Genomic DNA, 13,589 nt, shown 5'->3' with positions numbered 1-13,589 from the left:
TGTGAATGTCTTTTAGATGTCACTCTGGATTGGAGTATTGACCACTGCTAAGCTGGGATTCACCAGGCATCTGGTGGCCTGAAAATTCTCAATTTGTGGTTACAGAGCAGAAGCATGGCAAGCAATCTGGCTCATGTGAAAGGTGAAATCAACGCCAGTGTTTGATGAATTTGATGACATAGGACAAACAAATTAGGCTTAGGCTACCCCTCACCAACCTGTCGTGGGTCAGGGGTGAGGATGAATGTGTTGTAATGGCCATCCTTTCTGCCAGTGTAACCCCATTGTCACTGTATTCTCATCCCTTCCCATCAGATTCACTTGGATACCACCTGCTGCTGGATTCATCTTTCCAAATCAATGCTTTCATCGTCCCTTTCCCCACTCACCCACCTGGACTCTGATCGAAATCCCAGGTGCAGAAGCTGGCATCCCACAGTGAGGAGGTACACGTGGAGAAATGGCCCTGGGAATGAGCCCTAGAGGCCTCCATCATTGCAGCAAGTACTCAGGGATAAGACCAGCTGGATGAAGTATTTCAGAGTATGGGCAGATATCCAACTGTGCTTGCCAATATAACCCTTTGTGAGCCTAGAGCTGGTGCCTGGATAATACGGGCATCTTACCCTCTAGTGACAACTCTAGGAAATATCTTCAAGGGAAAGAAAGCATAATTCTAGGCCCAGCTTCTGACATGCCTCTAAACTACCAAAAAGCTGACCAACCAACCATGTTCTTGGCATTATTCTAGTCTTCTCAGTTTCTTCTTGGATTTACTGATCCTATAGTTTTAAATACTATACCCACTCTACCTTCAATCCACATTGAAATGGATTTCTTTTTTGTTTTTTGTTGGTTTGTTTTTGAGACGGAGTCTTGCTCTGTCGCCCAGGCTGGAGGGACATGGCACTATCTCGGCTCACTGCAACCTCTGCCTCCTGGTTCAAGAGATTCCCCTTCCTCAGCCTCCCAAGTAGGTGGGACTACAGGTGCATGCCACCATTCCCAGTTAATTTTTTGTATTTTAGTAGAGATGGGGTTTCACCATGTTGGTCTGGATGGTCTCAATCTCCTGACCTCGTGATCTGCCCGCCTTGGCCTCCCAAAGTGCTGGGATTACCTGAAATGGATTTCAACATGTTTTTCACTTTGGGTCCAGAAACTCTTTTTCATTATAATGTGTATAAAATGCAAACCTACTTATAATTATGATCTTTCAACATTTTACCCCACTCTACTGAAGAATACCCATTTGTATGAATTTATAACATAGAGTACTTGTAACTAATATTTATTTCCACATTTCCAAACAAAGAAAATATCCTACATCCCTTCTCCTATTTCACAAAGGGGCTCTCCACATACCTTATTTAGAAATGAGCACGATTTCACTGAAGTTTTAGAGAGACTCACAGATTTAGTATGGAGTATAGAGACATTAACAAACCATCTCCTTTAATCGCTGGAAGTGATCAAAAGCAAGACATTTTCCTTGCAAGATTTTAAAACAATCTTGGCCAAGGGAGAAAATAATATCCATATAAAGTCAGCAAATACAGCAATCAACTAGTATGTCTACAAGAAAGACGGCAGGAAAAAGAAGAGAGAGGGATGCACAAAAAAGTAGGAAAGAAGTCAACAGCAGAAGGAAAGACAGGCTCAGAGGCAGGAAGAACTGCTTTCAGGCGGCTGAGAGTGAAGAACAGCAAAGCCCTGCCACTAAGGAACCTCGCCCTCTCCCCTTTGCACCATCGGGGCAGAGGTGGGGAGGCGAGCTTGTGCACATTAGCAAGATGCCCTGCAAGATACAGCAATAAAATTGATGTGGTCTCTCTACTCAAGAAGTAGGTAGTAAGACAACCTGAACCATCAGGATGGCAGAAGGCAGAACATAAGTGCTTATCAGTAAGGTAGCTGAAAAGGGGGTTCATTGCTTCCTTTAGAATTAGGGTACAGCATCATCAGCTATGGGGGAGAAAAGAAGCTGGAAGGTTGGTGAGTAAAAATGTGATACATTCATTAATTTAAAAATTCAATTGTGTTCACAAAATCCAGATGAAAAGAATATATACATATATAAAACTTGCAGGTTGAAATTAACATATGTCAAACCAAATAATTAAATACAAACTATTTTTATGTGCCAAGAAATGAGCTCATAGCTCTGGACGAATAATAAGCTATAGTTCATTGACCTGTTTGGGTATTAATGAGCTCATTAAATCTCTTTTTTTTTTTCCCAACAATCACAGACATTACTTAGAAAATGGTAAATAGAAAGTCAGGTCAACATGAACATTTCTCTGCTAGCTTAAATCTACATTTAAATCATAATTTCATAAATTAAAATGTCAAGTGTATTTATTTTGAGATTGCCTAGAGACATTCAATTTTGCATTTCATAGACTTTTAGTATCATTTTGTGTCTCCATATAAAATATTTATGTGTCGAAAACCTTGAAATCATTTATAGATATACTTTTCCTTTTATTGGCTATGTGAAGAATATTTACCTGTAGGAACTATAAGAATTCCAAGCGATTTACTGTCTGGCCAAGAGTATCACATTTGCACATGATTTATTGATGAATAACTTGTGCAAATTTAAGTAGCACTTCATCAATAAATGTTTTCTTTAGCTGTACTGGGACAGAAATAGTGCATCTCTTTTTGGCCTAAAGCTACATGGACTTATCCTAAATAGTTGAAAAACTCAAGACAGTTATCCAGTAATTAGGCTATTATGAGAAACTCTCTTTGCCATGTTCACTGGGAGGATATTATTGAGGCTGTTCACTCTCTCACTCCGTGCCTGCCCCATTAAATCCTAAGGGAGAAAATTCTCTGTGCTCTTAGCACCAGGATCAGTTATACTCACTGGCAACTGGTTTGTTTTTATTTTAAGACGTTGAGAGACTTTCCCTCCCTGTATTAACTCACTCTATTTCCCTCCTTTTATTGGTTGCTAGAGAACTGAAAGTAAAAGTTGAAGGCCACCTGCACGAGCCAGTTAAGTCTCCATGCCAAACATTTTCTACAATAACAATAAGCAATAGAAATGATTATTATTGCCAGCAGTTACTACTTTGTGCTAAGCACTTTACATGTGTTATATTTCATTTAACATTCTTAATAATCCTAATATAAGAGAACTTTTATTTTTCCATCTTCACCAGTGAGGAAACTGAAGCTTAGCGGGGTTAGTCAACTCACCCAAGGCCATTGAGTAAGCGGCAGAATTTCAACTCAACTGGTCTTTCCAAAGTCAAAGATCATGCTTCTAATTGCTCTGGTATTCTGCTTCCTGGTCCATCTTTTGTTTCTGCCATTTTGGGTCTTGTTTCCTTTTGCTAATGAAATAAAGATAATGGACCAGGACTCCTGGGAAAAACTCAGGACTCTCTTAATTCATCTTCTGAAAGGCTATGTCTTGGACGGGCGTAGAGGCTCATGCCTGTAATCCCAGCACTTTGGGAGCCAAGGTGGGAAGACTGATTGAGGCCAGGAGTTCAAGATCAGCCTAGGAAAGAGAAAAGGAAAGAAGGAAGGGGAGGAGAGGGGAAGGGAGGGGAGGAGAGGGGAGGAGAGGAAAGGAGAAGAAGAAGGGTGGACCATGTCTAAGCCTCAGTCGCCCTGTCTAGAGCTGCCCGCCTCAGAGAGAGAGTGGTGCTGGCAAAGTTCTCCACTGCCAGTTTTGTTTTTTTTCCCCCAGATGGCATGCTTTTTAAGAGTCCAGGAGAGGTAATCACAGGAGGCCCTGGGGTTCAGTAAAGATGCAGAGGCACTGTTGCAAGGGTGTCCTAAATGTCCCAAGGCTGGACATGGTCGCCGTGCGTGCCAGTCTGGACCACTGTGTTGAACTATGTGGTTTGTGCACAAATCCTCCTGCCAAAGGGGAGTACAGAAGTGTGTGGCCTGAATCTAGCCTGTGCTCCATGCTAGTGTTTCCAAATTCCCAACAAGTTAATCTTCAAGATTCAGGAATATACAATCAAAATTCCTAGGAATTTTCATGAGTTCCCAAAATTATATTATTCTGTATTTTTCCTAACATTTCATTTACATGTCTTTAAATAATAATGAATGCCTATAATAATAGTGAATCATTTCTATCATAATAAACAGTGAATCATTTTTTGTGGTAGAGTTACACTAAAAATTTCAGAGGTTTTCTGTAAAAAAAACTTATGTAATAAATGCATGATTTATTATTATTATGAGCCAAAATATGTGACATAATTATATTGCAACAACATGTAAAAACAATGCGCACCTGATATAGAAATTTCATAATATGAAACACTAAATGAGGGAAACATTAACACAAAATAAATGCCAAATAAAAACCATTTTAAAAATTGACAGATGCCATACAAATATTTAATATTTATGAAGTATCATGCTTAATATGAAATTTTAAAACTCACAAAATATTAACTGTTCTCTCCAATAGTCTAGAGGTTTGTTTCATGACAAACAGCCCAGACTAAAAAACAATATTTTTCATTTTACATTGATGTTGGTCAAATCATTAGGAGCCTGCCAAAAGGATCTCCAAGTTGAGCATTAGGGCTTGTTTCGTATAAGCTCATGTCCTTTTTGAAATACAAAATTTTTATTTATTTATTTATCTATTTATTTATTTTATTTTTTGAGATGGAGTTTTGCTCTTATCACCCAGGCTGGAGTGCAATGGCACAATCTTGGCTCACTGCAACCTCCGCCTCCTGGGTTCAAGCGATTCTCCTGCCTCAGCCTCCCAAGTAGCTGGGATTACAGGTGTCCACCACCACACCCAGCTAATTTTTTTTGTATTTTTAGTAGAGACAGGGTTTCACCGTGTTAGCCAGGCTAGTCTTGATCTCCTGACCTCAGATGATCCACCCACCTCGGCCTCCCTAAGTGCTGGGATTACAGACGTAAGCCACCATGTCCAGCCAAAATACAAATTATTTTTAATTGACAAAGAATAATTGTATATTTTTGTGGGGTACAATGTAATATTTTGATAAATGTTTACATTGTGCAATGATTAAATCAAGCAAAGCCACTGGCAAATGCCCTTGGCTGATTTGACCAAAGACATGGAAAAGCAGAAAGAAACCATGAGTTAAGTCAAATACTTTTTCACAAATACTTCTGGACGTCGGCTTTACGCAGGCCTAGATAAAATCAATACTTGCTATCTGATGTCAGAAATGAATATTAATCTGGGTTTTGGTGAGCCATTCCCCTTGCCTTCCTGCAAATTCAAATACTTAAATACATTACGTGGGCCAATTATTATGTAAAATATTCTTGTATATGCTATCTGACTTGAGAGAAATGAAAATGAACCAATCCACATTATAAACACCCACAATGTCTCAGAAACCACGCTATATGTTTCAAGTGTATTTTCTTAAACTTTGTAATAGTCCTGTAGTAGAGGTATATTAATTTTATTCCAAGGGTTGAGAAAATTAGGGCTCAAAACTGTAACGTTTCAACAGCTACGTTGCTAGTAAGTGAAACAGCCTGGAGTTTAACCAAAGTCCGCTTTAAAAATCCATGTTATTTCTTCCACACCATACTACAAATCATAAAATGGCAGCAAGTCACAGTGTCAGCTGTTCATCATGCCCACTCCCCACCCAGGAGAGAGGGTTGGTACCAGGCAGCCTGGTTGCTCCATGAGGATGAATCTTGCATCTTCAGGGTAATAAGACCTTCCCCTGTACACACTTAGATAAAACAACAGGAATGCTTACTACTCTTATTTGAAAGAAACGTAAAGTAAACTTGGAAGCAGCATATACATCCTTGGGAAAGTATTTTAAATGAACATTGCAAACATACTACCATAGGCCTTTCTTACCTTTAAATATTTCACCAGCTTCTGAATTTGCCAATATTCTGATGGCAAATCTGCACTTGCTTCCTGACGATGGTCAGGTGGTTCTTCATCTTCCTCACTTTCTGAGGAGCTATCACTAACAATTTCCTCAATCTTTTCAGCACTCTTCCTAAGAACAATAACAACACACATACACATGTAAGCTATAGTGTGGAGACAGTTATAATCATATTTTGGCAATATGGGCACAAGCAATGGATCAGATACCAACACCTTCTGCGTTCTAGTAGATCTCTGTTAAGATCTACATGAGGCCAGGTGCAGTGGTTCATGCCTATAATCCCAGTGCTTTGGGAGGCTGAGGTGGGAGGATCACTTGAGGCCAAGATTTCAATGCCAGCCTGGACAACATAGCAAGATTCTGTCTCTACAAAAACAAATTTTAATTAGCCAGACATGGTGGTGCATGCCTGTAATCTCAGCTACTCAGGAGGCTTGACGCAGGAGGATCACTTGAGCCCAGGAGTTTGAGCTGCAGTAAACCATTATTACATTATCATACCACTGCCCTCCAGCCTGGAAGACAGAGCAAGACTCTGTCTCAAAAATAAAATAAAATAAAATAAAAAGGAACTGCGTGAGGTGAATAAACCTGTCTCTATCGCAGGTGCAATTGCTCTGGGTGCAATAATCATAATAAAGAAAACAGTGAGAAATAAACAAGGGTATTCAGTGAATGTCCTAAGGCTGCGCTTTTCAATAAGACTGTCACTCATTGCATGTGGTCGTCTATATTTACAGATATTTGAACTTATTTATTTAACTAAAATTGAAGAAAATTAAAAATCCAGTTCTCCAATCACACTAGCCACATTTCAAGTGCTCAATGGCCCATGTGCCTCGTGGTTACCACACTGGACAGCTCAGATATTGACTATTTCTATTATTCCAGTAACTTCAACTGGGCAGTGCCACAAGGCCCTAAAGTGAAAGAGTCTCTTTTACCAAAGAGAGTCAATATTCAGCACATCCCTCCATAATGCCTACACTGAAGTACTTGGAAGGGCACAAGGTGCCAAAGAACAGCAATAACATGAACATAATCAGGTTCAGGACCAAAGAGTTAACCTCCAACTCTGAGAGACATTACCATGCAAAGTGTTGAGTTCCACAGAAGTACACCACATTATATGGTTTGATGCATAGACAACAGTATTACAAGAGCCTTCTGAATCCAATATACTCCCTATGTCCCTACAGAGGTCCCTCATGCACATGCACACTCATCACACCAACTTGTCTCCACCTCCCATTGCTGGATGCCAGGTTACTGCCATTGGGTCACCAAACCCACAATGATGTCTCAAGAACTACTCATCCATCACTCACATGTGGAGAGGTGCTGAATTCAGGATATTTATCCTGATATTGTTTCCCACATATTCCTCATCTTACAGGACAGAAGCAAACTTTTAAATCTTCTAGCTATTTTTAATATTAAATAATACCAACAGCAGCCACCAGTTTTGTCTAGGTTGCTCTATTTTGTCCTAGGTCTTTTTTTTTTTTTTTTTTTTTTTTGTGAGATGGAGTCTCACTCTGTCGCCCAGGCTGGAGTGTACTGGCAAGATCTTGGCTCACTGCAACCTCTGCCACCCGGGTTCAAGTGATTCTCCTGCCTCAGCCTCCTGAGTAGCTGGGCTTACAGGCACGCACCACCACGTCTGGCTAATTTTTGTATTTTTAGTAGAGACGGGGTTTCACCATGTTGGTCAGGCTGGTCTCGAACTGTTGACCTCGTGATCGTCCCGTCTCAGCCTCCCAAAGTGCTGGTATTACAGGCATGAGCCACTGCGCCCAGCCTGTCCCAGGCATTTTATATTTATTATTTCTAAACTTCACAACCACTTTGCAAAGCAGGCTCTATTATCTGCATTCTACAACCTCAGAGAAATTAAGAGGAGAAAAAAAATCATTCGCTTTGAAGGATCCAAAATTACTTAAAATATGACTCTTGCCAATCACATATTAAGGTGTCCTTAAATATCAAAGTCACAAAGTCAATGACCATTATAGATCACACAAGTCCACAATACTTTTCCTCTAATTCTGAAATCGAAAAATCTCTGAAAACTGATTTTTTTCCCCACTGGACTTAACTTGTTGCTAAAGCCTTATATGAATTGATACTAGACTATTTATGGTCTTTATTCCTCTCATTCAGTGTGAATATTCATGTTTCACTACAGAAATGCTCATGTTTTTGATTATAGGGTATTGGCTCACACTCCAATAGAGGTTATCATATATATTATATGAATTTCATTACCCTTTTTTAAAGTGAGTTTTTCAGAACCGCACGCATTTGGCCACGAGAGTTCAGGACAACAGACTGTGGGTTAAATGTCTCATTTTAATTCTCTCAACAATCTATGAGGTTGTTATTACTCTCATTAGAGAGACAATGAGTTAAAAATAATTTGGGCCGGGGGTGGTGGCTCAGACCTGTAATCCCAGCACTTTGGGAGGCCTAGGTGAGTGGATTGCTTGAGGTTGGGAGTTTGAGACCAGCCTAGCCAACATGGTGAAACCCTGTCTCTACTAAAAATACAAAAATTAGCTGGGTGTGGTGGTGTGTGCCTCTTGTCCCAGTTACTCGGGTGGCTGAGGTAGGAGAATCACTTGAACCTGGGAGGCAGAGGTTGCAGTGTGGCAAAATTGTGCTACCGCACTCCAGCCTGGATGACAGAGCAAGATTCTGTAATAATAATTTGAACAAAACTCCATGGTGAGTAAAGTGGCTGTGTTAAAACAAATACTTGTAATGGGAGCTGTTCATCTTGGTTCCTAGATGAGCTGGGGTAGTCATTTAATTTGTGTGTGCCTCAGTTTCCTCACCTGCAAATTGGGGATGATAACAGCAATTAGTAAGTAAAAAGTTTATAACAGTGCCTGGCATACAAAAAGCATGAAATACGTGTTAGATAGTTCTGTATTATCATGCATATTCATTCACCAAACATGCATGGAGGGCCCGCTGGCTGTCAGGTATCAAGGGAATGCTATTGAAGAATGCTGTATTTCAGTATCTTTGTTAAACTCCAAGGAAAAGCTGTGGTTTTGTTTTTGAAGATCTGATCTGTTTTCATCTTAGGGACCACATAAATTAAGTAACTGGTTAGGTTTTTGTCTTTACCTCGATCTTCAGCAAGAACAGAATCAAATCTGTGGTCTATGAGTAATTATCTAAGTTCCCATTATTTTGTAGCTCAGTACCTTGTCCACTTTGGTCACCATCAGAAAATTTTTATTTCTGTGTTTTCTTGTAGTGTCTTTGTAAGTTCCATGAAGGCAAGGACCATTTCTGTCTTTTATACTTTTTATACTGTCTCCCCTAGCACAAGGAAGGCAGTCAGTAAATAATTGCTAGAAGAATTAATAAATTAATGCAGGTATGAATAAGTGAATGAACAAAATTCAGTCTAGGTTAAGATTTTGGAAGAAGGGTACTTCTGGTGATAATTCCAGGAAGTGGCAGTAGCAGCAGCTTGATGGAGAGGAAGCAACAGTCAGTGAGACTGAAACCAGGGAGTGCGTAGGCCAAGATTTGGTACTGGTTTTCCTCCTGGGGTTTCAGGTTTTTCAAGATGATGATGGGACATAGGATGAAAGTGATAGTGAGTCAATGTCAAAATCGTCAGTGACAATGGATCCATAGAAAACAGCAACCAGGAAAGACAGAGGGTTACATCAGCCTCATAGTAAAGGAGATCTAATCTGAAGAGTAAGGTAGTTTGAAGCAATAAAGAGGAGATTTCTGCCTACAGTCCCCATGCCCTGTGGTTACACAGAGCCTGGGGAAAAGAAGATCTGAAGGAGAACCACTGCTGTCATGGAAAAGTTTCAATAAATGCAAGAAAGGAGAGAGTGGAGGCTTTGGTGCATAGGGTGAGGATATAAGAAAATTCATTTCCTTGTATATGAGGTGGGGGCAAGCAAAAAAATGTAGAAGAAAGAGCAAAGTGGAAGAATGATTCATTTGGGATATTGCAGAGCATGATAGGGACGACAGTCCAGGAGGAGAAGGACTCATTCGGGTTTGCATTTAGAGTGGTATCTGTGGGAAAGAGGAACCCAAGGACCCTGCCAGCCACCCCCTGGAGTAGTGTATTCACTCTGGGCTCCCATTAATCTTTAGAAAACATATCTGGGTCCCCAGTAATCCATAAAAGGGTTGTTGACACCCTACACAGTGCAAACCTGGAGTGAAATCAACCAGGGCTGAAAACGGGCCATCTGCAGATGTTTAACTTGGATTTACAAAAATAGAATTAGTGGAATCACGATCATTGTGGTCTAATTATAAAAAGACCTATGAGAAAGTACACTTTATTCCTCATCGCTCTAGAAGTTTCTAACTCAACATTAAGCTCATGGGCAAGGACTAGTCCATTTAAGCCTTCATGCTCATATCTAATTCATTCTCATTTTCTTTGTTTCTCTCCCTCCTCTCCTCTCTCCAACTCCCAGTGGGTTCTCATCCATAAAAGTCTTTTCTAGTCTATTCCATTTCGGAGCATAGAAAGAGGATGGGCAATTTTTAAATTTATTAATTTGTAAGGTTCCATGATTCTCTTAATTTCTTACAGTTTTTTTGGCACAGAGAGCCCCCAATTTCTGCACTTCCAAAAGCCAGTTTGTATGTAAAACACTATGATTATGCTCTCTGGACCCTGGAAGAGGGAAAGCCTGAATTCAAGCATCTGTTCCCATTTAATGAGCCACCTGAGTGAAGTTTGTAGTAAATCAGGTCTATTCAAGAAGTGACTTAAACTTAACTCAAAGATTCCAGATTGAAGCATATAGTAGAATAAGCCTAAATTCTTTGGGGAAAGCCTAAATTTACCTTCCCTTAGCCTAACAAGCTCCTGGAGTTGAGGGCAGAGTGAATTAGGTCTACCCAATCACTCCACAATCCCATTTTAAAAAGCAGCGCCCCAAAGAAAAGCTGTCTTTTTTTTTCCAATTGATGAATCCTTTGATAGCTAACTTTAAAATGCTTTTCCTATTTGATATGATTCTTTCCAATCCTGTCCCATGGCAACTGCGTATTCAGGAGTTAAAAAGAAGCAAATGTCAATGTTGAATTGATCTACAAACTCCACCTTAAGAAATGCTTCTCTACCACAGAATTCTATCCACTTAGGCAAGATTAGACACAGAGAAATTTCATTTTTATCATTAAGTAATAGCTGTTGCTTGGATATGTTACAACTTTACCTTATCTACTACCCTGAAGCTCTCTAACTCACTAAAAATTGAAATACTTTTGGCCCAATATCTATTTCAGGAAAGATAAAGTAGATATACTTTTCCCTATTTCTCCCACCAAGCACAACTAAAAATCTGGATATTGTATATAAAACAAACATAAGGTGACTCTGAAAGGTAGAGGAAAAAAAGGGGACTACCTAGGGATCTGAAGACCTATGGCTCAACACAGCGGTGCATTCCCTGGGTTTTCTTTTTGTCTCATTCTTCCTAGACTGGGTACTGGAAAAGCCGGCAAAGCAGAAACTCCAGGGGGTGCAGGCAATAAAAGGACCTAAGAAAGTCCTGCTCTGTCTAATTCAAAGGGCCAGAAAAGGAAAGCCTAATAAGACAGAAAGTGTTTAGACAACAAATGATCTATCTATGTCAATCAAGACCACACAAAACAGCGTGGCCCAAGTCTACCTCTTACAGCAAAGGCCAAGTGAAGAGCCTAGGGCTCTACCTTTATCAGACTGTAAGAAAGCGCTGCAACCCACCTGCTGGGGTGGCCTCAGAGAAGGCCTGACAGAGAGTCAGATGCTCACTACATCGTGGCAAAAATGAAGTCACTCCCCGAACTGTGCTATCAATAGAGCCCACTGACAAAGTAACCAAGTACTCCCCCGTCACACTGTCCGGCTGTTATCAGCAGAGGCATAGGTGGAGCATGAACTCCCACTACCATCCAGAAATAATGAGGACTCCCTTGCCTGACCCCCCAGGCATCAATGAAGGCCTATGGGAAAACCTGCTATTTCAATTTGTCACCAGCCTGGGGAAGCAACACATACCTAATCCTAAATATGGTGGCAGAGAAGGCCTAAAATATAAGATTTAGGCCAGGTGCAGTGGCCCACATCTGTAATCTCAGCACTTTGGGAGGCTGAGGCAGGCAGATCACTTGAGGTCAGGAGTTCAAGACCAGCCTGGCCAATATGGCAAAATCCTGTATCTACTAAAAATACAAAAATTAGCCAGGTGTGGCAGCGCACACCTGTAATCCCAGCTATTCAGGAGGCTGAGGCAGGAGAATTGCTTGAACCCGGGAGGTGGAGGTTGCAATGAATCGAGATTGTACCACTGCACTCCAGCCTGATGACAGAGAAAGACTCTGTCTTAAATAAATAAATAAAAGACTTAAATTTAAGATCCAGGGTCTCATAATAACCAAAATGTCTACATTTCAACTGAAAATTATTTGTCATACCAAGAATGGGGAAGATCTCATCTTAAATGAGAAAAGACAATTTTAAAATGCCAATATCAAGGTGATGAAGATGTATGAATTATCTGACAAAGATATGAAAGCCACCAGCATAACAATATTTCAACAAGCTATATGAACATGCTTGAAACAAATGAAAATACTAGAAAGTCTCAGCAAAGAAATCGAAGACAGAAAAGAAAAACCAAATGGAAAATTTTGGAACTAAAAATTATAATAAGTGAAATTAAAAACTCACTGAATGGAATTAGTAGAAGAATAGGACGGAAGAAAAAATAAATGAACTTGAAGATAGAACAACAGACTTGGCTCAATCTGAACAACTTAGAAAAAAAAAACTGAAAAAACAATGAACGCAGCCTCAGGGACCTGTGAGATTGTAACAAAAGTGCTAATATCCACCACTCTGAAGCTAATAAAAGTGGCTGACCCTTATCTTCCAGACATGTCACTTTTTTTGTCAAACTGAAAATCAAGTAAGAAGTTTACTAGTTGGCCTCATATTTAATTTTTAATTGTTTTCATTAGCAGTAACATACACCACTTCAAAATCGGCAGTCATTTGTGATCAGCAAAGGGAGGCTCAGACAGATGACATAACTTTGCCAGGACATGATTGTTCAGAGGCAAGACATCAGTTAGGAGCCCAGTTTTCCTAAACTTAGTTCACTGCTCTTTGCATTAAATACATTTCTTTTCTCACAGTCAACTAATACTAGTAAATCACTGTATTTCGGGTAACTCTGCATTAGAAGAGTTGAAAAAGTATTTAAAGAAATCCAGTGTGACCACTTTTACTAACATTCTTAGTAACCATCAGTGTAAACATCTTGGGACCCTAATAGTAAGAATGCCATTAATTTGCAGGCTCAGTAGCCCACTGTGTGAGGGTGGCTTTAGGGAACTTGTCTTGCTGACCAGAAACATACCCAAGTAATTGTGCTCTTCCGTGTGAAACAGATGGTCTTGGTTTTTCAAGTTTTCCTGTGCGTTTGTCCTCTTGGATTTCTTTTGCTAAGCCTTTGCTTTAAAAAATATATACAAATATATTAGCTTTATTGCTTTATGCTAATTAATAAAAATAAAAGATGGCAATGTAGATATATACTCCATTATTTCCATGTGCTCAAATGATGTGTGTTCCTGACAGAGTTCCAGCCTCATTCTGACACTCGAAGCTGTCTCTCACTCTTTCAGCACAGCCCTATGTTTTAC

At 39.9% G+C, this 13,589-nt stretch overlaps 1 protein-coding gene across 5 annotated transcripts in view; it reads right to left on the bottom strand.

The window, feature by feature from the left end:
• LOC129006234 (outer dynein arm-docking complex subunit 2-like) overlaps positions 1–13,589 on the bottom strand; it is a 173,622-nt gene that overhangs the window by 128,472 nt on the left and 31,561 nt on the right. For 4 of the 5 annotated variants that reach the window (XM_054435723.1, XM_063669698.1, XM_054435720.2 and 1 more), the window contains exons 4-5: positions 13,304–13,399; positions 5,858–6,005 (exon numbers count right to left, since the gene is read on the bottom strand). In XM_054435723.1, coding sequence (XP_054291698.1) covers positions 5,858–6,005; positions 13,304–13,399 — 244 coding nt within the window. Of the gene's footprint in view, positions 1–5,426; positions 5,724–5,857; positions 6,006–13,303; positions 13,400–13,589 lie in introns of those variants that run through there. The other variant, XM_054435724.1, reaches the window with a different exon arrangement.

Source organism: Pongo pygmaeus, chromosome 8 (genome assembly GCF_028885625.2).
Source record: "Pongo pygmaeus isolate AG05252 chromosome 8, NHGRI_mPonPyg2-v2.0_pri, whole genome shotgun sequence".
NCBI lineage: Eukaryota > Metazoa > Chordata > Mammalia > Primates > Hominidae > Pongo > Pongo pygmaeus.
This window is presented reverse-complemented; position numbering and strand designations above follow the sequence as displayed.